The sequence below is a fragment of the Hyperolius riggenbachi genome, chromosome 4, assembly GCF_040937935.1.
Source record: "Hyperolius riggenbachi isolate aHypRig1 chromosome 4, aHypRig1.pri, whole genome shotgun sequence".
Taxonomy (NCBI): domain Eukaryota; kingdom Metazoa; phylum Chordata; class Amphibia; order Anura; family Hyperoliidae; genus Hyperolius; species Hyperolius riggenbachi.
In genome coordinates, this window is record NC_090649.1 from 377,538,869 (window position 1) to 377,566,603 (window position 27,735).

The 27,735-nt window shown below is 45.8% G+C and overlaps 1 protein-coding gene across 2 annotated transcripts in view; it reads right to left on the minus strand.

Annotated features, from left to right (window-relative positions):
• Nucleotides 1-1,169: 1,169 nt before the first annotated feature.
• Nucleotides 1,170-27,735, minus strand: part of SMYD3 (SET and MYND domain containing 3) — a 437,216-nt gene continuing 410,650 nt past the window's right edge. For both annotated transcript variants that reach the window (XM_068232068.1, XM_068232066.1), the window contains one exon: nt 1,170-1,913. In XM_068232068.1, coding sequence (XP_068088169.1) covers nt 1,812-1,913 — 102 coding nt within the window. In that variant the 3' untranslated portion in view covers nt 1,170-1,811. The remainder of the gene's footprint in view (nt 1,914-27,735) is intronic.

Genomic DNA, 27,735 nt, shown 5'->3' on the forward strand with positions numbered 1-27,735 from the left:
CATGCAAGGTTTTTTAAGAAGTCCTACCATAGTCCTATATCCATGTATTGTGTAGTGTCTGCATCGTAGTCTTGTGCCAATTTACTGTGCAGCCCAGAGAGATGGATATACAGTAGCTGGCTACCTTTAGCCTTTCTACATCTCCAACATGTGTCTGAGCTGTTTTTTATTAATGGATACTGCACAGGTGTCAAGCACGAGAACCGCAGGCTGAATGTAGCCCTCCAGGGCTTCAAATGTGCATCATTGTAAGCAGTAAAAGAACCACAGCACACTGCCTTCCCATCCAGAAGAGCACACCTGTGACAGTGTTTCTGGTTGAAATATTGTCAGTTTAAGGTGGGGTGCTGTAAAACATTGGACCCCTCAGCAAAATTACTATGGGGTCCTCTCTTGGGATCCAAACCTCATCATGTGGCTAGTATAACACCCCCTCCCCCGCAACCTGAGCTTAACAAAAATATTATGGGGAAGTGAAAGCTAGCATCTTGCCTTGGGCCACATTTGATTTTTACCCCCTTCTGCCAAAGCTAAGCATTAAACTGCTCCACTGCGCTAATCTGCAAAAGGGGAGGAGCAGGCACCCAATGTTTGCTATAGTTATGCCACTTCGTTTGAGGCTGTTCAATAAGTGTTAAATCTTAATAAAGAATTTTCCCATGACTTAGACTTTGTTTTGAATGTTGGCCCCTTACATGATTGAATGCAACACCCCTGGAATACTGTATATCTGTATCACCCCACCAATATTTTCTAGTCATCTAGGAGTGTTTGGTGTGGTCTAATTTATTTTCTTCTACACATAACTCAAACTCTATTAGGTCTCTCTGAATAGTATGCTTATGGGTAAGACAATTGTAAAAGCTGCACATTTGTTGCAAGTCATCAATAAAAGGGTACCTAAACGCTGGATGTGTGTTTAAATATTTTGAAACAAAAGGGTTTTTTATGGTCTCATCTGAAGCAAGATTGTTCAGCTATTCTTACTTGCTATCTGTAGGCGTACAGCCAGTCTACAGCCAGAAGATGAGACTGACTATGTAAAAGGACTTCACAAAGACATGTATAGATGTATATCAAGAACAAGTGCATTTTCTTTACACCTAAAAAATTACCCAACATTTCAAAAACAGTAATTATATTTTATTTCTTCCATAAAATGCATTTGATGAACCTATCTGAATATGCAACATGATATTAGGTTGATTTACAAAACTGTTTTTTAATGTATCTAATTTTCTCAGTTTTCACCTACTCTATATGAAGCCTTTTAAAGTGAACCCGATTTGAGAGGTATATGAAGGCTACCATAAATATTTCCTTTTAAGAAATGCCAGTTGACTGGCTGCCCTGCTGCATCCAATATTTTCAGCCATAACCCCAGAACCAGCATGCAGCAGATTAGGTGTTTCTGACGATATTGTCAGAACTGACAAGATTAGCTGTATGGTTGTTTCTGGTGTTATTCAGACACTACTGCAGCCAAATAGATCAGAAGAGCTGCCAGGCAACTTAGTATTGTTTAAAAGGAAATAAATATGGCAGCCTCCATATCACTCCCACCTTTGGTTCACTTTATGGCCCCACAAGCAAGGAGGTACTCAAAACATGGTGAAAAAATTAATATTAAAGTTAAGTTAATCAGATTTGCTTTGAAAGCGCTGAAAAAGTATTTGATAGATAAGGTAAAAAAAAACAGATGCGGAGAGATAATTCATGAGATAATATTTGTGAATCAAGCAATAACATTCAATACAGTTCCAAGACATGTGTCAGAAGACAGCAGTAGCGGCAAAGGTAGCTTAGCCTTTTCATGCTGTTCTCAAGCCCATCTCACAGTCTCTCAGCAATTCTGTTAAATCCCGAGTCATGCTGTGATTTCTTCCATGAGAAACTTTCATGATTTCAAAAGCCTGAAAAAGTAAAAAGTTTTTATTGACTCAAGCATCTGTACTTTTCTGCTTTGAATTGTATAAGAACACAGCAATATGATTATTAATAATGCATATTATGAATCCAAAATACATGTCAAACATGCAGTCTTATCTCAATTTCCGCAAGTCTTCTTGACAGTTCTGCCTATTCTACTACTCTAACTAAATATGGGTAAAATGATAGCAGTTATACCAATAATACTGGTAAAAACGATAATAAAAGTTGTGAAATGTTGTAAAATGTAAATAACAATAGCATTTGATGCAAATCACGTAAAGTTTTTAGGTGCCCATACATCAGACGATGTATGGCACAGGTGTCGAACTCCAGGCCTGGAGGGCCAGATCCATGCCAGTGTTTAGGATGGACTGAGAAAGAAAGGAATGTGTTCTACCTAATGTACCACACCTTTCCTGATTCAGACCCATCAATTCATTTGAGCTGTGTCAAAAATGTGTGAGGACCTCGGCCCTCGAAGGACCGGTTTGACATCCCTGATGTATGGGCAGATTGACCAAGAGACAGGCCTCTCTCCGATCGAATCTATTTGGAGAGAGATCTGTTGCATGTTCTTACACTAGCAGACCAAATCAGCCATGTGACGCCGAATTCGCCCTCTTTGTTGCTGCCCGCTAATGTAAATGTGCCTCTCCCCATGCATTTTATACTTTACCTGTCCGCTGTCTCCAGCTGTGGTCCCCATGCATCTTCCACATTGTGGGCGGCTTCCAGCATTAAGCATGCTGGGCTTCCGACGTGCTTTACGGAAGCCCAGCGGCAATGAGGACAAGGCATGGGAACCACAGCGGGAGATACTGGACAGTAAAAGTATGCTGGGTGGGGGGACAGTCATATTAGGGTTAAAAATGCTGGGGATTATGTCATGTTTGTCGCTCGTCCCGCTAGGCACGTTACCAGGTTAATGCACGTATTGCTATGGTAACATGTGATGTAATGCATGTTACCATAGCAGTGCATGAATTACTGTGGTAACGCACATGTTGCTAATGTGTTAGCGGCCGATGCTGCACCTGTGCTAGTAACGGTAACATTTCCGTGCATCAGGCCCTTTGTAAGGACAAAATGTTATTTACTTTTTTCCTGAGTTTTCTCCATGGAGATATTTTTAAACCTTATAAATAAAAACTCCCACCATAGAGGAAAATACTCAAAATAAGTTTGGTATTAATTTGTATAAACTGGAGTTTAGCGCATCAGGCCCATAGTAACATAGTTTGAAAAAAAAGACATTCGTCTATTGAGTTAAACAAGGAAAAATAAATAAGAAAAAATTAGGTCCATTCCTATCCTGCACGCTCACGTATTCTAGATAATCCAGTGGAAGGCATAAAAAACCCTTACAAGACTTGGACAATTAACATTTACAGGAAAAAAAAATCCATCTGGACTACAGGTGGAAGTCAGTAAAATCCCTGGATCAACTTTGGTGGAAAATACATAGTAATTATAGCCATGGGTATCCTTCAATGCAAGGAAAGCAGCCAAGCCTCCTTTAAATGCAGATATAGCATTTGCCACAATTACTTTCTGTGGTAACATATCCTACATTTTGACCTCTCTTACGGTTAAGAGACCCTTCCTACATAGATGGCAAAACCTTTTTCTGGCGCAGATCATGCCCCCTCGTGCATTTGTACAAGTCGAGGGACAAAAAGCTTATCTGCCAAGCCTATGTATTGCCCCCTGATGTATTTATACATGTTAATCAAGTCCACCCATAGCAATCTTAGTTCCAAGCTAAATAAACCCAGTTTGCCCAACCTTTCTTGGTAAGTGAGACTTTCCACCCCTCTGACTAATTTAGTTGCCTGTCTTTGTACCTGTTCTGGTATATTAATGTCCTTCTTGTAGTGATGTTCCCAAAACTGTATCCCATACCTCAGATGAGACCTCACACGTTATTTATACAGAAGGAGTAGTATACTAGCATCTCGTGATTTTATTTCCCGGTTTATGAGTCCTAGAATTGTATTTGCTTTAGCTGCTGCTTGGCATTGAATATGGTTGTTTAAGTCGCTATCATCCAGTATTCCCAAATCTGATGTATCCAAATGTAGGCAAATGTATTTTATATGGTACAATGGTATATTCAAGGTGCATGCCCTTACATTTATCTGTCCAGATTTTGTTGTAAAATCTCACTACACTGGTTTTAAAGAGACTCTGAAACGAACAAAAATTGCTATTTTTACCTGGTAGTTTATTTAGTAGTCTCAGTAGATGTAAACCTCGGCATCCCCGAGCCAAAACGAGGGGTTTATACCCCAAATCCCGGGGAAAACATCCACAACTTTCTTGGTTGTGGATTTTGCTGCCCGGGGAGGCAGAGCTTTGAGCTGCAGCTCTGCCTCTTCTGACGTCAATCGCTGTGCAGATCTCCGCCTCTCCCCGCCCCTCTCTGTGAAGGAAGACTGAGAGGGGCGGGGAGAGGCTTCGATCCGCGGCGATTGACATCAGTAGAGGCAGAGCTACAGCAGAAAGCTCTGTCTCTTTCCGGAAGCGCTGCCTGGATTGCCCCCCGGGGATTTAGGGGATCTAAAGCCCTCGTTTTGGTTAGGGGATGTGGCGGATTATATCTACTGAGAGTACTGAAGCGAACTACCCGGTAAAAATAGCAATTTTTGTTCACTTCAGTCTCTCTTTAATTATAATTCTGCATAATTTTTGTATCTACAAAAACTGCAATATTATTCTGTATTCCATCTGCTAGATTATGAATAAATAGATTGAAAATGATTGGACTCTACAGTGACCCTTGTGGGAATCCAATGCTAACAGTTTCCCATTCTGAATATGACCTTCTCACCACCACTCTTTGCCTTCTGTCCTTTCACCATTTTTCTATCCACATACATACATTTTCCCCTAGTCCAGTGATGGCTAAGCTTGGCACTCCAGCTGTGACAAAACTACAAATCCCATCATGCCTCTGCCTCCCCGAAATATGCTTAGAGCTGTCAGAGTATTGCAATGCCTCATGGGACTTGTAATTCCATCACAGCTGGAGTGCCAAGGTTAGCCATCACTGCCCTAGTCCCTGTATATTCAGCTTCTGCACCAGGCTGTTGTGGGAAATAGCTTTAAAAGTCTTTGCATACTCCAATAACTCTACACCTATGGTTTTCCAATATCTAAATTAGCATTTTCCACTTCATAAAAGGTGAGCATTTTGGTGAGACAAGACCTTTCTATAGTTAAGTCATGTTGATGATCTGAAATGAGATTATTCTGTGCCATTACGTTTTTTCTAGCATCCCTTAAAAATAACTTCAGTTTACATACAACTGATGTTAAGATTGCAGGTCTGTAGTTTCCTGGTTCTGATATTTTTACTCTCTTAACCTCCTTGGTGGTTCATTGTTTTTGCCAAGGAGGCTGCATTGCAATTTTTTTGTAACTTTTTTTGTTTTTGTTTCATGTAGCTACCTGAGTTGTAGCTACATGAAACACCACTAGAGGGCGCATGTGTCCCTCTAGTCCGATCGCCGCCGGCAACAACAGCAAAAAGGAGATTGCGTAAAGAACGCGATCTCCTGTTTGGCTTCTCCTGTCGCCATGGCTACGATCCGAATGACGTCATGGACGTCAGCCGACGTCCTGACGTCAGAAGCATCCGATCCAGCCCTTTGCGCTGCCCGGGAGTGATTGGTCCGGGCTGCGCAGGGCTCTGGCGGGGGGGTCCATCTTCCGCCGCTGGGTGCGGCTAATTGCCGCACGGCGGCGCCGATGAAGCTGTACGCGCGGCTAGCAAAGTGCTAGCTGCGCGTACGGCAGTTTACAGATTGAAAATCGCCCCACCAGGGGCTGAGATATCCTCCGCGGCGGCTTACCCCGTGTCCAGCACGGGGTTACCGCTAAGGGCTCTTTCACACTACAGGCAGTGGTAAACAGGCTAAAACGCTGCGTTTTGGCTGCAGGCGTTTTCAAGGTGTTTTGAAGGCGTTTAACGCCAACACATTACTATCAATTGTAAAGAGAAACGCCGCGGTCAGCCCTAAAAAAGCTCCTGGGAGCGTTAAAACGCAACGCTCCAAAACGCCGAGTTAGATGTGAAAGGTAAAATGAAAGTCTATGGACTTTCATTTTACCTTGAAAAACGCCAACTTCGGCTGCGGCGTTAAAACGCCGAAAAAGTCCTCTGGTGTGAAGGAGCCCTAAGGAGGTTAAAGGACATCTGAAGTAAGAGGAATATACGGAGGCTGCCATATTTACAGTATTTCTTTTAAAACAATACCAGTGACCTGGCAGTCCTGCTGATCTTTCAAATGTCTGAATCAGCCACCTGAAACAAGCATGCGGTAAATCCAGTCAAGCTTCAGTCAAACTTCTGATCTGCATGCTTGTTCAGGGTCTGTGGCCAAAAGTATTTGAATCTGATGATCAGCAAGAAAGCCAGGCATTTTGCATTGTTTAAAAAGGAAATAAATATGGCAGTCTCCATACTCCTCTCACTTCAGGTGTCCTTTAATTGAGCTCCTTAAAGGGACACTTAAAGGGAACCAGAGAGGATGAACTATACATACCTGGGGCTTCCTCCAGCCCCATACGCACGGATCGCTCCCACGCCGCCGTCCTCCGCTGCCTGGATCTGCCGCCACCGGGTCCCGTCATTGCCGCGAGTCGGCAAATCGGCCGGCGGACGCGGCCAATTCTCCGCATCACAGGGTGCTCTCCCCATACAGATACGCATGTGGCTGCTTACTGCGCAGCCGCATGCGTACATGTATGGAGGGAGCCCCTGTGATGCGGACAATTGGCCGCATCCGGCGGAAGTGACGGGCCCAGTACCGGCGGATCCAGGAAGCTGAGGACGGCGGCGTGGGAGCGATTCAGGCTTATAGGGCTGGAAGAAGCCCCAGGTATGTATAAAATCCTTGCCTTTATTCACCCCTCGTTCCTCTCTGGTTCCCTTTAAGTCAAACAAAAAAAATGAGTTTTACTCACCCAGGGCTTCCAATAGCCCCCTGCAGCTGTCCGGTGCCCTCGCCGTCTCCCTCCGATCCTCCTGGCCCTGCCGGCAGCCACTTCCTGTTTCGGTGACAGGAGCTGACAGGCTGGGGACGCGATTGATTCTTCGCGTTCCCAGACACATTAGCACCCTCTATTCTGCTATATGGTATATGTTATAGGCTATAGCAGCATAGATGGCGCTATTGTGGCCAGGAACGCGAAGAATCACTAGCGTCCCCAGCCTGTCAGCTCCTGTCACCGAAACAGGAAGTGGCTGCCGGCGGGGCCAGGAGGATCGGAGGGAGACGGCGAGGGCACCGGACAGCTGCAGGGGGCTATTGGAAGCCCCAGATGAGTAAAACTCATTTTTGTTTGTTTGACTTAAGTGTCCCTTTAAAATTGGCCTTTTTAAAATGCATAGTTTTTTCGCTGTCCCCATGCTCACATCTTTGTCGGAGGTCAAATGTTACCATATTATGGTCACTGTTTTTCAAGTGTTCTCAAACATGAAATCACCAAACAAGCATTCTCCAATGCTTGGCTCCTTTAAAAAGGAACTCCCGTGAAAATATTATAATAAAATAAGTGCTTAATTTTTACAGTAATTATGTATAAATGATTTAGTCCGTGTTTGCCCATTGTAAAATCTTTCCTCTCCCTGATTTACATTTTAACTTTTATCACATGGTGACATTTTTACTGCTGGCAGGTGAAGACAGTGGAAGGAGATGCTGCTTGCTTTTTTGGCAGTTGGAAACAGCTGTACACAGCTGTTATTTCCCACAATGCAATGAGGTTCACAGACAGGAAACTGTCAGGACACATCACACGGTGGGAGGGGTTTCACCATAATATTAGCCATATAGACTCCCTTGATCCGTTTGAGAAAAGGAAAATATTTCTCATGGGGAAGGGGGTATCAGCTACTGATTGGGATGAAGTTCAATTCTTGGTTACGGTTTCTCTTTAAAGCAGTAGGATCAGCCATACTATGCCAGGGAAAGAACCACATATATAAGTAGATAAATACTTAATCTACTTATATAACATATGTATTGTACTGTCCACGTTTTGATTTCAGTAAATGTTATATAGTAAATTACGAAAATTCTGTTAGTGATGGGGGCCATGTCTTTTGCCCACAGTTAAGGCTAACTCGTGATGTCATTTCTGCCCTTTACTTTTTTTCTTGTCTTCTCCAATCACTAAGTCGCCTTAGCCTTGCTTGTAAACACAAGTGATTAGGGGATTAGGTTTCAGATAAGCAGCTGACAGGGAAATAAAGGGAAGAGGAGGAATAGATTATAGATAAAAAGAACTCCTAGCATGCAATTCTTTGGCACGACTACTAAAGGACCAGTGTTCCTTAAAGGGACTCCGAGCTCTGAAAAAAATGGAAAGTTGTACTCACCAGGGGCTTTTTCCAGCCCAGTGCTGGTCGGGAGGTCCCACGCCGGCGTCCTGGCTCCTCTCCTTCTCCCCGCTCCGGAATGGCTGGCAGGCCGCAGCCCGGGCGACACTCTCCTGAGTGTCGGGCTGCTTCTTCCGCATATGACGCGGATTACGTCACACGCCGGCCGCCTCGCGTCATCACGGCGGCCGGCGTGAAAGTACTGCGCATGCGCGCTTTGTTCGCGCATGCGCAGTACTTTCACGCCGGCCGCCGTGATGACGCGAGGCGGCCGGCGTGTGACGTAATCCGCGTCATATGCGGAAGAAGCAGCCCGACACTCGGGAGAGTGTCGCCCGGGCTGCGGCCTGCCAGCCATTCCGGAGCGGGGAGAAGGAGAGGAGCCAGGACGCCGGCGTGGGACCTCCCGACCAGCACTGGGCTGGAAAAAGCCCCTGGTGAGTACAACTTTCCTTTTTTTTCAGAGCTCGGAGTCCCTTTAAGTATGTGATAACTCCAAATCACTACAGCAGAAAAAGTTTTAAAAGTTTTGAATGCAGGATTAGCATCTTTATCACTTAATACACTCAGACCAGTTGCTGTTGAAATTTGATTTTTATGGTGACGATACCGCTTTAACATCAGCGTCAGTTAATGGTCTTGTGTTGTTGATAAAAATCTGTCTGTTTTACTACAGCGAGTAGCTTCAGTATCCCAGTTAATGCCTGGATAATTTAAATAACATAACTATGATTCCATTTAATTTGCTTTCAGCTTACTCAGTCTGCTGCAGAAATTGTATTTCTTCTATGAATTAACAATTCTTGCTTCCGGAATGAATACTTACCCACATCACTGCAGTCCTGATTTAAAGGACACCCGAAGCGAAAATAAACAATTGTATTTATCTTCCTTCTCCTAAAAATGACTGTTTAAGATATTCCACAGTTTTATTTTATGTTTAAATCTACTTTTTAAAGGGTCACTTAAGCCAAATTAAAAAAATTAGTTTTACTCACCTGGGGCTTCTACGGGCCCCCTGAAGCTGTCCGGTGCCCAAGTAGACTCGCTCCGATGCTCCTGACTCCGCCGGCAGCCACTTCTGGTTTCGGCGACAGGAGCAGACAGGCTGGGAACGCGAGTGATTCTTCGCGTTCCTGCCGTAATAGCGCCCTCTATGCTGTTATATGATATATGCTTTAACAGCATAGAGGGCGCTATTACGGCCAGGAACGCAAAGAATCACTCGCGTTCCCGGCCTGTCGGATGCCGGCGGGGCCAGGAGCATCGGACCAAGTCTACGTGGGTACCGGACAGCTTCAGGGGGCTAGTAGAAGCCCCAGGTGAGTAAAACTCATTTTTTTTAATTTGGCTTAAGTGTCCCTTTAAGTTTTAACTGTTTTATTGTTTTTGCTCATTGACACATTCATTGAAGTATGCCAGAGCTAAAATCTATGAACTATTGATCCTTTTTATCTCTTTCCTGCTCTCAGAAGCCATTTTCTGCTAGGAAAGTGTATTATAGTTGGAATTTCTTATCAGTGAAGGTCACACTGTAGTCACTTCCTGTCTGAGTCAGGACTGAGTCAGCCACTTACATATCTGATCTTTAACTCTTTCAGGCAGAGAAAGAAAAAAAGGTTATTAGTGTGCTTGGCACTGTACTTACCTATGTCTATCTCATCATGTCACACGTCACTTCGGGTATCCTTTAAGTTACTCAAAAGTTTGGGGCCTCCTTTGACTTATATGTTTTGCTTAAGAGACAACAAATGTTTTCAGAGCATGTCAAGTCTGTGTTGCCAGCAGATAAGTTACACACCCAGACTAATGCCATGCGGGTGCAGTATGTGCTTTGGTCCTATTTCATGTAAAAAAAAGTCTATCAATGAAGAATCAGAATCAGAATCATTTATTTCGCCAAGTAAAACGGGGGATTGTACCCGGAATTGTTTTTGGCTCATAGAAGGCCGGTGATGGTACAAACACATACATGCGATCATTAACCACTTCACAACGGAGGGGTTTTACCCCTGAAGCACCAGCGCGATTTGTACCTTGCAGCGCTGCTTCCATTGATTTTTTTATGTGATATGATTGGTTATTAGGGACTGGGGTCCCCATAACCAATCATTGCACTGCAGAGCGGGGGTGTGTGTGCGCGCGCGCGGGTCGCGGGGGCGCGCGATCGCGCGCTGCACGTTTGTTTACATTTCATGGTTATCAATGGAGACTGCTTCTGTTTGAAGCAGTCTCCATTGTGTCCGCAATCGGCGTGTCTAATTGGATTTAGGAACACTTGTTCCTAACATCCAATTAGTCACCTGCTGTGCTGGCTGGCTGGAGTGTGCGCGCGAGGTCCCCGCCCACTCCCAGCCAGTAAACAAACAAGTGCGCCTTTCTCCGTCCCTGGGGGTGAAGCAGTGCGCAGAGGGACGGAGAAATTTAGCACTGGGTGGGTAAAGTGGTTAAAACACATACAATCAGGTACAGTATAGTACAAAGTAGGCATATACCTATATATACATACGGCACATAACTATAGTGAAGGACGCGTGGGGAAGTCTGGAGTGCTATGTGAGGGGAGCAGCCACATCAACCGGTGGCGCTCGCTCTGCAGCAGTTCAGATGCCCCGCAGTGTGTCCCGGAAAAGAGTGGATAGAGAAAGAGAGAGAAGGGATAGCTAAAGAGAGAATGAGGAAAGAAAGAGAGAGAACCAAAACAAGAGGAGAGAGACAGAGGCAGAGTCCTTTTAGGTCTGCAGATTGAAACACCCCTGGGTGCAGTCTGACAATCAGTCCGAAACCATGTGCTTAAAGCCCTGGCTTGCTGCCCAATCCGAGTTCGTCGGGACCAGACTCCATTTGATGGTGGTTGCAGGCAGAGGGGACCCGGTGCTCCAGGAGGTGTGGTGGAGGAGCTTGCGGGAGTCCAGGGCTGCTGTGTAGGCCTCCGGGCTGCGGCGGTGGAGCTGCCTGCTTGTTTCTGTGATGGCATCTCCGGGCAGCGGTGGTGTAGTGGCCCCACATGGAGAAGCAGTGGGGATCTGTAGTGCCAGTTCGGTTGGCCCCTGCCAGATGCTAGATTATTTAAGCCTGGCAGCCCCGTGGAGACCAGGTGGAAGGTGGCAGCACCAGGTTGTTGGAGTAGGGCCCGAAAACTGGAGGACCAGGATGGCCTCGGCAAAGTCCCTCTGTGGAGGGCCTGGATACTTCCTGTGGAGGGCCCACAGAAAGTGAAGGCAGTGCCTGCATCAGGTGAAGCAGCTCCTGGGCCTATGGTCGCAGTCACGTGGGGATGATATGTAATATGGCCCTATGATGGGGGTGAGCAATTTAGCAGCGGCAGCTTGGGCAACAGCTGTAGGCCAGAGGAGTAGCAGCACTAACCTCGGTGGCTCAGGCAGGCAGAGCTGGGCAAGATAACCCCGTGTCCAGCTCTGTGGTCCGATTCCCCGTGTGTAGGAAGGTAGGCAGCTGATCCTCAGGGCTAGGTGGTGATGCTCCCAGACGTGTTGGAGGACAGTCACAGGGTCACGTGGGATGGCCGGTGTCCTCAAGGCAGCTGGTGATGCGGTGGGCTAAGGCTGATGACGAATGCTCGGGAGGTCCGGAGCTCCTCTTGCGCCTGGCCCCAGTAGTTCCATGAGTGAGCCCACAGCTAAAACAATGGGCCGACCTGGGGGACTGCCTAAGTGGATTTTAGGCAGCGTGTAAAAATACTGGTTCCCTACAATAATCCACAGTCAAGACTTTATAAAATATAACATCCAACTCAGTCTTAGAGAATGTTAGGAAGCTGTCAGTTTTCTTTTAAATGCCGTTATCAGATAATTGTATAATATTCAGACCTATCCTGCACATTATATCCCCCTCCCCCCATGTTTGTACTGCTTTGTTGTACTAATGTTTTTATGTCTACGGCTGACCCCAACTAGTTTGAGGTGTGGTGGTCTAGGTGTTAGATACTGTAATGATGGTGGCTGGATGGTGTAATGGTTAAAGGGAACCTTAACTGTGGGGGGAAAAAGAAACTCACTTATCTGGGGCTTTGCCAAGCCTCCTGCAGCCGTCCTGTGCCCGCGCCGATCCTTCGGTGCCCTCCGGTCTCCCTCCGCGGCTAAGTTTCATTTTCGGCCGACTGCCAGTCGTCTTCCGGCAAAGCGTCCTCTTCTTCCGCATTCCCTGACGTAAAGCACTGTAAAGCGCGTCCATGGAACGCATACCCAGCTGTACAGCGCATCCGGATGACGCGCTTTACTGCGCTTTACGTCAGGGAATGCGGAAGAAGAGGACACTTAAACGAAACTTAGCCGCGGAGGGAGACCGAAGGGCACCGAAGGACCGGCGCAGGCACAGGACGGCTGCAGGAGGCTTGGCAAAGCCCCAGGTAAGTGAGTTTTTTCCCCCCACAGTTAAGGTTCCCTTTAAGGGCTCTGCCTCTGACACAGGAGACCAGGGTTCGAATCTCGGCTCTGCCTGTTCAGTAAGCCAGCACCTATTCAGTAGGAGACCTTTGGCAAGTCTCCCTAACACTGCTACTGCCTATAGAGCGCGCCCAAGTGGCTGCTGCTCTGGCGCTTTGAGTCCGCCAGGAGAAAAGCGCAATATAAATGTTATTTGTCTTGTCTATTTGTCTTTTCTTGTCTAATGGCTCTTCATTTGACTGAGCACTTGATAAAGGACAAGAGCCCAAAACGTCATGCCAGTCACCGTATATTCTGCTGCAAAATTTGCAACAGAAGGGGATTACCCCCTATGGGCTTGATTTACAAAACGGTACTAACTTTAGCACTGGCCCTTAGCACGTCTAAACTCAGTTGAAATGTGAGAAGTAGTGATCGTGCGCAAAGTACCGCGCGCAAAGTTTTGCGCGCGCACTGCACAGAGCGCAGGGCGCTCCGCGCGAAGTGCCCACTAAAGCCTATGGGACTTAGCGCGCGCATGGGACTTTGCGCGCGCAAAACTTTGCGCGCGGTACTTAGCGCACGATCTGATTGAGAAAACTGGTGCTAACCTACTTAGCACCCTGGTTAGCGCGCCTTAAGACTTTAGACGTGCTAAGTAGGTTAGCACCTCTTAGTAAATCAAGCCCTATGTGGTTTAGCCCAGGTGTTGGTGTAATTGTTGTGTAACACTTTTTAAAGCTCATCCAGATCCAAAAAAAACACAGAACTGAAATGCAAACCGGGAAATCTAAATCTACTTCAGTGATGTAACAACAATTTGGGTACTAATTTTGGGAGCTGCCATAGGCGCCCATGTTAAATTGTGCAATTATCGGATACAGCTGGAAATCTGGACACTGGAGGTACCCGAAAAAAACAGCGGGCAACAAAAGCGACCAAGCAAAATAGTGATGGTGGAGTTACGCTACTATGTAGCGGAACTCTGCAGAAACAGTTTCCAGGCTTTTTGATTACCGGGCTGGCTGCGGGAGGGTTAATTGCCATGCTTAGTGCTAAGAGTAGGTGGAGGGAGGTTAGTGCTACGAGTAGATAGTGGGAGATTAGTGTTAGGATTAAGTGGGGGTTAGTGTTAGGATTAAGTGGGGGTTGGTTAGTGCACAGATACGGGAGGATTAGTGTGAGAATTAGGGTACAGAGGGTTATATTGGAATACTGGTATAATTATTGATATTCTGCTATCAGGTATAGTAAAATATCAGTTTAAAAAAAAAAAATACTTGGCACCCATTATTTGAATTTCCCACCAAGAATTCCTACTGGTCTATATCAATGAATAAACAGAGATGTTCAAATTTGTCATGAAAAGTTTGTAATTTTTTTTTCATAATTGACTAAATATTAGCCATATAGTCATAGAATGGAAGTATTATTTTAGGCATACCTGAAACTTCAAGTCTGTTCAATTTCTACAGCCTTCAAGCAAATGATGCTATTTTGGTGATATGAAATCACAGAGCCTACACACTGTAGCCATCCTATGGATAAGATGCTTAAATATGCACGGCATAATATTTTTACATTATAATGGGGCCCTCATGACATCTGCACATATCTTGTGCCATGAGATTACAAAGAATGAAAAGGCTGAGAAAACGGTTAACTCAACTGAAAGAAATTCTTTCCACCCTAAAACTGGAGTTCAGTTAAGTAAAATCACAATGGCACATAAGGGTATGCATATTGATTACCACAACCTGGAATCCTAGAAACATGAAAGGACTTCCTATGATTGTGCTGTACACATATGGCACACAAGAGAACACAGCTCTTTTGATACTTTGTAGTTCATCTCAGGCTGATTAAAATGAATGAGGTTTGCTGTGACTCACACAGCAAATGACTTTGCACAGTTTCCTGAATAATGAGACCATGTAGTGGAGTGGGCACAGAGCCCCTGACAGGAAAATGAAATTGTGAACTAAATGAGATGCTGGTGCTTTCATACAGCATTAAAGAGCACTCATTCCTTATGGCTGACTGACACCACAGCCGGAATCAGGAATATTTGAATATTTTAAGCTGAGATTGCTGCCTTAGGTCCACTCTAAATAAGCGGCAATACAATGGCCGTGCTGGATTTATAGGAAAACTTTTCGCTAAAGAAAATTTGATAAGCAATTGCTTCATAAGGTATTTTGCAACTGAATAAATGCTGCAAAGCACTCTATTCACAAAACTTCTCATAATTATCACTTAATTGATAAAATAACCTTTCAGCACATTTAAAATCAAAATAATCACTCAAAGTAAGTAGCTCCTAATTAACTTGCTTTCAATATTACTTTTGTTACCTTAATTATATTATATTTTTGCTGTTTGGAAGCTCAAAAATGGTACATAGATAAGGTGAAAACGGAGGAAAACAGGTGAAAAAGCTTTGTGAATTATACCGATGGATTGAGCCCTGAATAAAAATAATGCAAATTGTATATCTTTGTTTCTTTCAAATGTTATCTGGAAAAAAATGCTTCCCACAGTTTCTATTCAGTCCATAATCTGATCTCTTCTTTGGAAGGTTGTCAAATCTCCTCAAATACTGTAGGTACATGTTAGATAAAACGTAGGGTAAGGCGGTCCATGCTTAGCAGACAGCTTTACAAACAGCAAAATGTAGAAGTTCTGCTCGGAGGAAATCACTGATCACTGTTGTATCAATGGCAGCATAAGCCCATTAAAAGTTCACTTAACCTCCTTGCCGGTTATCCCGAGCTCAGCTCGGGGTAACCTGCGCAGGAGGATATCTTGGGCCCCGCTGGGCCGATTTGCATAATTTTTTTTTTGTTACAAGCAGCTAGCACTTTGCTAGCTGCTTGTAACTTCCGCTCGCCGCCGCTCGCCGCCGATCCGCCGCAATCCGCCGCGCCGAGTCGCTCCCCCCCGCCCCAGAGCCCTGCGCTGCCTGGCCAATCAGTGCCAGGCAGCGTTGAGGGGCGGATCGGGATTCCCTATGACGTCCCGACGTCCATGACGTCGGTGACATCATCCCGCCCCGTCGCCATGGCGACCGGGGAAGCCCTGCAGGAAATCCCGTTCTCAACGGGATTCCCTGCATACTCTGATCGCCGAAGGCGATCGCAGTGGGTGGGGGGATGCCGCCGCTTAGCGGCTATCATGTAGCGAGCCCTTGGCTCGCTACATGATTTAACAAAAAAAAAATTAAAAAAATGTGCGGCGCTGCCTCCTTGCCGGATTTTTTAGACCGGCAAGGAGGTTAAAGGACATCCGAGGTGAAAATAAACTGATGAAATTTTTTTTTAACTATCCTCCTTCTCCTAAAAATGACTTTTTTTTTAGATATCCCAAGGTTTTATTTTATATTTACATCTAGTTTTTATGTTTTTACTGTTTAATTGTCTCTGCTCAATGACACCTTCATTGAAGTATGTCAGAGATCAAATCTATGAATTATTGACCCTTTTATCTCTTTCCTGCTCTCAGAAGCCATGTAATGATAGGAAAGTGTTTTATGGCTGTAATTACTTATCAGTGAGAGTTATGCTATAGTCTGACCCAGTCAGACCTGGTCCTGACCCAGACAGTCACTTGCTTACCTGATGTTTAACTCGTTAAGGCAGAAAAGAAGAAAAGGAACACAGCATCGCTATCTGTGTGCTTGGTACTGTACATACACATGTCTAGCTCATCATGTCACCTCGGTTGTCCTTTAAACTATTTCTTTAACACTTGGGGCTGATTTATTGTGGTTTGGTGGACCCTGAGAATATTCAAGATCAGAAAGCAGCTGGAAAATATGACCTGAAATTATGAAATCATTTTTACTATTAGGTAGCAACCTTTATCTTGGCCATGTTGGACAACAGTGAAGGCTAATGAAAGGTTAGGGAATAAGCATGTATTCACACAGCATCCAGTGAGTTGCAATGTAATGCAGAGAATAATGGACAAACAACTGACGTGCATTATGTCCATCCTTTCACATGAAATCCTTTTACAAATAACCATTGCAGTTCAGTGCAATGTGCTACTGTACAGCTGCACACTTTTTTCAGACAGTTTAATGTGGTGCCACTCACCACGTGAAGCATTCATGAAAAAAAGGGCACTGTAAAAAAAGGGCCCGGCTGGATAACGAAATGGCGCCGCTGAATAACAAAATCTGATACTGATAAACATCGCTGTCAAACTTGGTTAACAATAAACACAGTTGTAAAAACAAACAGGAAATAATAACGAAAAGATATTAACATTAAAAACCGTTACGTATTTCAACAATACAGCTTAACCCAACCCTAATCTCACACAGAACCCTCCCCTGGTGGTGTCTAAAACTAAGCACTGCCCTGGTGGCGCCTAATCCTAACCCCCCGGTGGTGCCTAACCCAAACCACCCCCCTGGTGTTGCCTAAACCTAACCGCTGCCCAGGTGGTGCCTAACCCCAACCACTCCCCCTGGTGGTGCCTAACCCTAACCACTCACTCTGCAGAAACACCCTTTTACACGTGGAAACAATAATATAATTGATAACGTAAAATATGTAGATACATATGTAGATTTGTCCTCCTTTTTAGCCGTATTAACGATAATTGCATAAGAGTCTATGGTGGCGCCCTTTTCGTCCACCCTCATCCGGCGCCCTTTTTTCCTGCTACCCATGTGAATGATACATCTGCATGCTGCATTAAAACGGTTCCTTCACCAGACACATGTATGCAATGTGCTGTATGCAAGTGTTAGCTCTGTGTATATATAAAAAAGGGCCCTTGGTGACTGTGGTGTTCCACATGCATCAGAAACAAGGACATTTCTTAATCCAACCCAAAGTAAACTTATAAAAATATGGTCTTGCTGTAGGGTTGTAAGTGTCACAAAAACAGCACAAATGCTACTTAACTGCCCTTTCAATAACCCTCATAACGGATCAGGCCCATGGCCTTTATAGATTATATTTTAGAGTAACCAAGCAGCTCGGGGTGACCCAAAACCACAAGGAAAGTATAAGGGACTAAGGGCCATATTCTATTGCTGAACTCGCCAGCGCTAAGCACTGGCGAGTTCTTAACTTAGGCGATGGGGGCATCGCCTAATCTAATTAAACTTTAGACCCCCTCCCAGGCGGAAAAGAACTCGCTTGGGCGATATAATCGCCCAGCGAGTTCTTAACACCGAATCCAATTACCCTTATCATGTCTCCGGGAAGCAATGCTTCCCGGCAGACATGAGCGTTAGCTTAGACCTGCAAAAAGCAGTGGCTCAGACAATGGCTCAGACAGCGGACCAATGGGGAGCCCAGGCTGCAGATTCAAAGATGCTTTGCCCGGGCTCCTTCTATGCGGACAGTAATTACAGTGTTAGATACACTGTAATTACGCGACGCATTTTGTGGCGAGAGGCGGCGGGTGATCTGCGGCGGTATGAATGCCAACAGGGGTGCCGGTGCAGAGCTGCGCGGGGGCTTCTAAACTGTGCGGCGACCCAACGGGGAGCTCTGGGGGTCTCCTTATTAAAGGAGACCCCCAGATGCTGCGGCGGAAGATGGCGGCGGATGTTAGGCGGGCGAGTGCGCATGTGTGGGGAGTGAGGCCATGGTGCTGATGGACAGCACCACAGCGTAAACCTCACTCCCCATCGCTCGGTAAAAGGGAGCATCGCTCAGGCTTTCGCCTGAGTAATGCTCCCTAACGATCGGCCATCGCGCAAAGGATATGGGCAATAGGATTTGCCGGTAATCCTCACGCGATGGCAAGGTGATAAGTAGCTCGCATCTGCAAGCTACTTATCACCTTGAATAGGATATGGCCCTAAAAGAGACCAAAAAGCCCTCCTACTAAAAAGCAATGCTTAGTGTGGTTTGCCTTCTTAAAACAGAAGGAATTTGCAATAATTCAGCTTTAATTTAACATCTGTGGCTACTCACAATGCACTGCTACTGAATATGCAAAAAATAATAATAATAACCATTTCAGCCCACTGGGATTTTTCACCTTATGCATCAGAGCAATTTTAACCTCCCATTCATTTGCCAATAACTTTATCACTAATTATCACAATGAATTGATCTATATCTTGTTTTTTCTGCCACCAATTAAGCTTTCTTTGGGTGGTACATTTTGCTAAGAATTTTTTTTTTATAAATGCATTTTAACAGGAATATTAAGGAAATAATGGAAACAAATTCGTTATTTCTCAGTTTTCAGCCGTTATAGCTTTAAAATAATACATGTTACCATAGTTAAAACCTATGTATTTTATTAACCCATTTGTCCCGGTTATTTCACTATCTAAAATATGTCCCTATCACAATGTATGGCACCAATATTTTATTTGGAAATAAAGGTGCATTTTTTCAGATTTGCGTCTTATCACCATTTACAAGCTTTTAATTAAAAAAATGTTCAAAATATACCCTCTTTACGAGCATATATAAAAAGTTCAGACCCTTAGGTAAGTATCTGTTTTTTGGGGTTTTTTTGTAATTATTTTTTTTTTCATTAAAAATTTTATTTGGGTAATTTTTAGGTGTGGGAGGTAAACAGTTAATTTTAAATGTAATAATATGGGTTTATTTCATTAAAAAGTGTATGTAGATGTAGTATTACTATTTGGCCACTGTCACAGGAGCCCTCGTGGCTGACCGCACTTAGCCTTCTAAACGGTGCCAGCGCACAGATCGTGCGAACTCTGGTCGCAGTCAATGCGCAGGAACCGTTAAGAATTAGCCGCAGACAACTCAGAAGGGAGCCTGTGAGATATGGGTGATTACAACGTCACCCACTGGTTCATGGGATTTGCCACCACCACTGGTATGGGCCAGTGGACCCGATTTACTGACTGACTAATCCTGCGAATAAAACGGTTAAACACACGATATTCTGTCTAGCCAACAACAAACAGTAGCGTATCTTCAGAGACACGGGATCACTTCTGTGTGTGTGCTGATAAGTAGGGTAGCGGAAAGTGAATGACTTGGAGAAAGTCGTTTATTCACGCAATATAAATAATTAATATATACAGACAATTATTAAAATCAACAATCGTTAAGACAGTAATAACCAGTAAGAAAATAAAAGAAGGGAGAAAAATACTTAGTAGGTGGAAAGAGGTCCTTTAGTGGGAAAACTTGTAAAGTCCTTGGTTTCAATCAAAGTCCAGAGTTCAGACCAGGCAGATGCCAGCATATCCTCAAGCTGGCATAAATGAGTTCAAGATGTTTCAGAATGGAGGACACTGAGTTTGGGTCCTCAGCCATTCTTATGCCCCTGCTTCAGTAGGAGGGAGTGAGGGCGGGGAGCCATACACCCCCTTCAAAGATGAGATGAGCCCTCCCCTTGTACTGGGGCTAGAAATCATATCTACCCATATATGGGCTCTATCTCACAGAACCGTACAGGTCAGGGCAGATTTATTAACATTTTCAGGTCTGTCTCGATTTACCCAGCGCCCTGATACCAGACATGAGGGGTGGGACCCCTGCGGTATCATCAGGGCATTTTGAGACTGCCTAACTGGTAGTCCTTACCTCAGAATGTTCTGAAACTTCCTCAGAACCAGCACCGGGGCTCATGCTACCCTTCCCCCACGTTTGGCACTGCTGCCACCTTAGGAACCCCAGAAATATGACAGATCTGGGAAGTTATAGATATGGCTATGAGACAGAGGTTATTCCCAGGCAAAGGCTTCTTTGAAGTTTGGGGCAGCCAGCTAGGTGTCATCTCCCCTGCAGTGAGGGAGCCAGTGGGTCTGGCTTTCCCCCCAGCTAGATTGCTTCTGCCAGGATGCTTGTCACCTTGTACCTGATGGATGGCCATCAGCACAGCTTGAAGCCAGGGCCCTCCAGGGCAGATTAGGCTCATTAGCATATCAAAAGAGCCATCCTGCAGTTAAGGTGATGCTATTCCTCTGCTAAGAAGGGACTGCAGACCTCCTACACAATAAATCCAGATTGTACCGATTTGAAGCGCAATCGACGCAGGAATCGAGTGCGATCGTTCTTTTCTTCACGGGCGGTTCCAGGACGCGCCTGCGTCCCCGCAATCGTCCGTGACAGCCCCCCCCCTTGTCCGTGGCTTAGCCACTCATCCGCAAGATGTGTGGCGGCGCCGCTAGCCTGGCTGACGGGTCTCGAGTTGCCGGTACGGCGGGAAAACCTATTGGAGCCTGTGGCTCGGTTCCCCTGGACCGGTCGCGGTCGGCTACCCTCAGGGTTGACCCAACATGGACCGTTCTGGACAGGGCGTTTGCGCCACTGCAGTCGGACGTGGTGTCTGCCGGGACTGCGGACAACGGGCAGTGGGTTGGTTAGGTCAACAGCCAGCCCACGCAGGGTTCCCCTGCTGAGTGGCTGTGGACCTAAGGGAACCCCGCGGGAATCCCTGGACCTTCCCAGCTCCTGACAGACGGCACATGCCCTGCAGTAGTTGGCTACATCCCTGTTCATCCGGGGCCAATAAAACTGTTTCCGAATACCGGCGAGTGTCTTGCGGACACCCGAGTGCCCGGTCAGAGGATTACCATGTGCGGATTTCAGCACATGTCCCCTGAACGCACTCGGGACCACAAGCCATTTGGTATTCGCGTGGGATCTACCTGTAGGGGGCTGTGCAGACTCACTGTACAGTCTCCCACCTTCCCAGTACACCTTGAAAGCGGCCCCGTCTGCGAGGGGCTCAGCGGCTCGCTGCCTGAGCACCTCCAGGCTTGGGTCACTTTGTAGTGCGGCTGAGAATATGGCGCTGTCAGTTTCAGCCAACTGGCTCATGTCACACGAGGCCAGCGGCTGAAAGGTCTCATCCCTGCGGTCAGAGGAGGGGGAGGAGGCCGGAACCCCCTCCACCTGTTCTGAGCTCGGGTTCCGAGCAGTGCAGCTGTGCGGTATGGCTAGCACAGGTACACTGTCAGAATGGCACATATTGGCATTACCTACATCATTGTCACAAGCATTTATAACAGTAACATTTTCATCACGGACAGTTTGTACAGTAAACTCAGGTACAGTTACAGCATCCTCACAACAGACAGTCTGTACATCAAACTCAGGTGCCTTTGAAGCAGGCACTATTGAACCTGGTACCCTTGAACTGGGCACATTCAACCCGCCTCCCCCTGGTGCTCCCCCAAGTGTATAAAGTACCTGGTGGTGGGTGGAGAGTCCGTCTCCTTCCGTGAGCGACAAGGCGGTCGTGGCAGGTTCATAGTAGGACACAAGCTTGCCCAAATCAGTCCCTAGCAACACAGGGACTGGGAGATCCTTCATAACCCCAACAACCCTTTCTTGGACCCCTCCCACTCCCCAATCCAGCTTCACTCTGGCGTGGGCTATGTGAAAAAGGGTGCCTTCTACTCCAGTAAGGGCAAGGGATCGGCTGGAGCTGATGCTCTCCTTTGGCACAAGGTGTGAGTGAACTAACGTGATGTCAGCTCCGGTGTCTCGGAATCCGGTGACAACTTTGCCGTTCACTCTAACAAGTTGCTGCTGGTCGGTTCGGTCGCGGATTTCCTTTCCGCGGGCAAACAGGACAAAATCTGATGATCCAGGCTGTGGTTCGCTGGCGGGTTGCCTCTGCTGTGGGTGAGGTGCAGGTGATGCAGATGATCCAGGTGCTGGTGGTGTCTGTCTCCGCTCCGGACAGTCGAATTTCATGTGTCCGGGCTGGCGGCAGTAGTGACAGATGACCTCTCCAGGCGCTGCAGGCCTGGGTGCAGCAGCTGCGCTGGGTGGCCTCTGTGGCGGACGGCTCACAGGGGCAGGAGGGTCTGCCGAGGTATTGGGCTGACCTCCTCTCCAGCTGGATGGAACAGTTCTGCGGGTATCAGCCACCCGGGTAGTTGCAAAAGTCTCAGCAAGGTCTGCAGCGACAGTGGCTGAAGCCGGCCTGCGTTCTAACACAAACTGTCGTACATCAGCAGGGCAAATGTTCAGAAATTGTTCGAGGACTATCAAGTCCTCTAGGACGCCATAAGACCCTTTGGTGAGGCCTAGTGTCCACTGGCGGAGTGTGGTGAGCAAGCTGCTGGCCACATCTCGGTACGAGTCAGAAGATTTTTTCTGCCAGGCCCTGAACTTTTTCCGATAGGCTTCTGGCGTCAGCTGGTACTTAGTAATGATAGCGTCTTTTATAGCAGCATAATCATTATCCTTTTCCGCAGGCAATTCTGCGAAAGCATCAAGCGCTTTGTAGCGCAGCAAAGGTGTCAGATGTCTGGCCCACTGGTCTGGGGACAGACGATACTGACGGCATGCTTTTTCAAAAGACCGCAAAAACAAGTCAATGTCAGTGTCTTTTTCAATATTAGCAAATTTAAATTTTGCACTTACGGGTGCTGCAGCTCCTTCAGCAGGGAGGCTGGGCGGTGAACTCCGGCTGGCCTGTTGCACTTTTGCCATGTTTAGCTCATGCTGTCGTTGGAGTTCCCGTTCCGTAGCAGCCGCTTGCCGCTCCCATTCCTCCCGCATTTGGCGCTCTGTCCGCGCTTCTGCAGATTGGCGCTCCTCACGCATGTACTGCAGGTACTTGTCCAGGTCAGTGTCCATCAGCTTTTGTAACGCCTGCTGCATTAGCGGATCAGTACAAACGGACAGTCCAGTACTGGCCAGTTCCGGGCGAGTACTGTCAGAAACTCTGGGATTGGGGTCCACACTGACATTCTCCGGCGTAACTGTTGATGCAGGGCCCTCAGGATGCACAACCTCTGTACGGTCAGGAGTCTCAGTCTCTGGTTCCCCTCGATTGTCAGATGGGCTGGTATCCACTTCAGCGGACACTCCCGGCTCCCGCAGTTGCTGGGTATCCCATTGAAACAATTCCGTTACGAGGTCCTGTTGTTTCTTGCGGCCGACATCAATGCCTCTCTCTTGGCAAAGATTTTGCAGGTCCGCCAGGCCCATTTTCTTGTAGTTCCCGGACATTTCCATGCCAAATAAAATAAAACTTTTGGGGAGGGGTACTGGCTACACAGTCTCTCTGTATATATAAAAAATATATTGCCTTCCAGCTACACCAACGAATTAGTTCGTTTCTCGATAGCGCTAGCGCTATCGTAGATACTTTCAGCACAACACAGATCCCACCGCTGCCACCACTGTCACAGGAGCCCTCGTGGCTGACCGCACTTAGCCTTCTAAACGGTGCCAGCGCACAGATCGTGCGAACTCTGGTCGCAGTCAATGCGCAGGAACCGTTAAGAATTAGCCGCAGACAACTCAGAAGGGAGCCTGTGAGATATGGGTGATTACAACGTCACCCACTGGTTCATGGGATTTGCCACCACCACTGGTATGGGCCAGTGGACCCGATTTACTGACTGACTAATCCTGCGAATAAAACGGTTAAACACACGATATTCTGTCTAGCCAACAACAAACAGTAGCGTATCTTCAGAGACACGGGATCACTTCTGTGTGTGTGCTGATAAGTAGGGTAGCGGAAAGTGAATGACTTGGAGAAAGTCGTTTATTCACGCAATATAAATAATTAATATATACAGACAATTATTAAAATCAACAATCGTTAAGACAGTAATAACCAGTAAGAAAATAAAAGAAGGGAGAAAAATACTTAGTAGGTGGAAAGAGGTCCTTTAGTGGGAAAACTTGTAAAGTCCTTGGTTTCAATCAAAGTCCAGAGTTCAGACCAGGCAGATGCCAGCATATCCTCAAGCTGGCATAAATGAGTTCAAGATGTTTCAGAATGGAGGACACTGAGTTTGGGTCCTCAGCCATTCTTATGCCCCTGCTTCAGTAGGAGGGAGTGAGGGCGGGGAGCCATACACCCCCTTCAAAGATGAGATGAGCCCTCCCCTTGTACTGGGGCTAGAAATCATATCTACCCATATATGGGCTCTATCTCACAGAACCGTACAGGTCAGGGCAGATTTATTAACATTTTCAGGTCTGTCTCGATTTACCCAGCGCCCTGATACCAGACATGAGGGGTGGGACCCCTGCGGTATCATCAGGGCATTTTGAGACTGCCTAACTGGTAGTCCTTACCTCAGAATGTTCTGAAACTTCCTCAGAACCAGCACCGGGGCTCATGCTACCCTTCCCCCACGTTTGGCACTGCTGCCACCTTAGGAACCCCAGAAATATGACAGATCTGGGAAGTTATAGATATGGCTATGAGACAGAGGTTATTCCCAGGCAAAGGCTTCTTTGAAGTTTGGGGCAGCCAGCTAGGTGTCATCTCCCCTGCAGTGAGGGAGCCAGTGGGTCTGGCTTTCCCCCCAGCTAGATTGCTTCTGCCAGGATGCTTGTCACCTTGTACCTGATGGATGGCCATCAGCACAGCTTGAAGCCAGGGCCCTCCAGGGCAGATTAGGCTCATTAGCATATCAAAAGAGCCATCCTGCAGTTAAGGTGATGCTATTCCTCTGCTAAGAAGGGACTGCAGACCTCCTACACAATAAATCCAGATTGTACCGATTTGAAGCGCAATCGACGCAGGAATCGAGTGCGATCGTTCTTTTCTTCACGGGCGGTTCCAGGACGCGCCTGCGTCCCCGCAATCGTCCGTGACAGCCACAAGATGGGCATGGTGAGCATTTTCTCTTTTTTAGTCCTGGAAGTAACTTTATCACTACTTATCACAATGAACTGATCTATGTCTCGTTTTTTCCGCCACCAATTAGGCTTTCTTTGGGGGGTACATTTTGCTAAGAGCCACTTTACTGTAAATGCATTTCAACAGGAAGAATAAGGAAAAAGCAGAAAAAATGCATTATTTCTCAGTTTTCTGCCATTATCGTTTTAAAATAATACATGCCTCCACAATGAAAACTCACGTATTGTATGTGCCTATTTCTCCCGGTTATTACACCATTTAAATTATGTCCCTATCACAATGTATGGCGACAATATTTTACTTGGAAATAAAAGTGCATTTTTTCCGTTTTGCATCCATCACTATTTACAAGCTTATAATTAAAAAAAAAATAGAAATATTTCATGTTTACATAGATATTTAAAAAGTTTAGACCCTTAGGTAAATATTTATGTGTTTTTTTTTTAATTGTAACGTTTTTATTTTTTTTATTATTAAACATTTTATGTGGGTATTTTTGGGAGGGTGGGATGCAAATCAATTTTATTTTACATATTGGTCTATTTTTTATTTTTTTTTGGCATTTTCAAGCAGTTAGCTTTTTGGCCACAAGATGGCAGCCATGAGTTTGTTTACAATGACGTTACTCTAAGCATAACACGGACGCTTAGAGTGACGTCGGGGGAAATAGGAACAGAAAAACCTCAGCTTCTGTGCGAAGCTGACGGTTTTTCTCGGGGGGAGAGCAATCAGTGATCGGGCACCATAGCCCAATTCACTGATTGCCTGGCTAACGAACCGCGGGCCGGGAGTGCGCGTGCACGGGCGCGATCGGCCACGGGGGCGCGCGGCAGCGCACATGGCCTCCTGGGCGTAGCTAGTACGTCCAGGAGGCCAAAGGCAGGCAAACCACACCTATAGATTATATTTGTGATCATTTGAAGCAGGCGACAATTTTTAAAAAGTGAATACTAATAATTGCTAAAACTTATTATATTTAAAAAATGCTACAACATTTAAAGGAAACCTAAAGTAAAAATAAACTGATGAAATTCAGTTTCACTGAGAGAAAGAAGTGTTTAAATTTGGCGTGCGCGTGGCAGCAGGTCACCTGACAAAGGTGTAAGGACGCCCAAATGGGTTGTGAGACCGCTGGCAGACCAACAGTGTGAGGCACATTTGATTTAGCATGCCGACCTTGGAAATTGGTAACCGATGAATATGGCACTGGGCGGACAAACAATGAAGAACATTTTCACCATCATGGTGCATTGATATATAGTAGCAAATATTTCGGCGCAAAGGGACAATGGAACCGCCACTGAGAAGAACAATGTCCAAAAGTTCAGAAGTCAGGCATACATCAAAGGTCAGCGCAGGTTTAGAAAGTCATTATATGTAGGGAATGGTAAGTTCTTCACCACAATATATCAAATGCTCAGAGGTAGATATCCGCCAAACATCAAAACTAGAAAAGGCTTACCAGCTCCCAACAACCCACATTATAAGGTTGTAAAATGGCTCAGGTCACAGATAACGTCCAGGGAACATCAGACGTCGTGAAGATCCAGTGGACATCCGTATGGAGGTAGAGTTTCAGGAATTTATATAGGAAAACAAAAACGGCAATATCTAAGCGTAACCCGTTTATTTAGATAAAATTTATTTAAAAGGCAGTAGATATAAAAACGATAACTCACATACGGGGCCCATAAACAGGGAACCCCGGAAGATTAGCGCGCATGTAATGGTCAATCGTAGATCAATAGACAATGGTGCCGCCTGTTACCTTCTATTGATCTACGATTGACCATTACATACGTGCTAATCTTCCGGGGTTCCCTGTTTATGGGCCCCGTATGTGAGTTATCGTTTTTATATCTACTGCCTTTTAAAGAAATTTTATCTAAATAAACGGGTTACGCTTAGATATTGCCGTTTTTGTTTTCCTATATAAATTCCTGAAACTTTACCTCCATACGGATGTCCACTGGATCTTAACGACGTCTGATGTTCCCTGGACGTTATCTGTGACCTGAGCCATTTTACAACCTTATAATGTGGGTTGATGGGAGCTGGTAAGCCTTTTCTAGTTTTGATGTTTGGCGGATATCTACCTCTGAGCATTTGATATATTGTGGTGAAGAATTTACCATTCCCTACATATAATGACTTTCTAAACCTGCGCTGACCTTTGATGTATGGTGCATTGATAAACAAAGTGTCTTTAGACATCTTGTTATCTTTTTACGAATTTTGAATAAAAGATAATGCTCTACTGGAGCACTCCTCTACTTCTGTTTCTTTTCTGTTTACATTACTATGTTTGAAACCATAATTTCATAGAAAGATGGACTGTTTAGATCACGGATGTTTAAAACAGAGGGCCAAAATGCAGTCTATCTGAAGTGATAGCATACGTTTGGCTTGTACACAGTACAGTTTACACAATCCCCTTTCTCCTACTGCCTA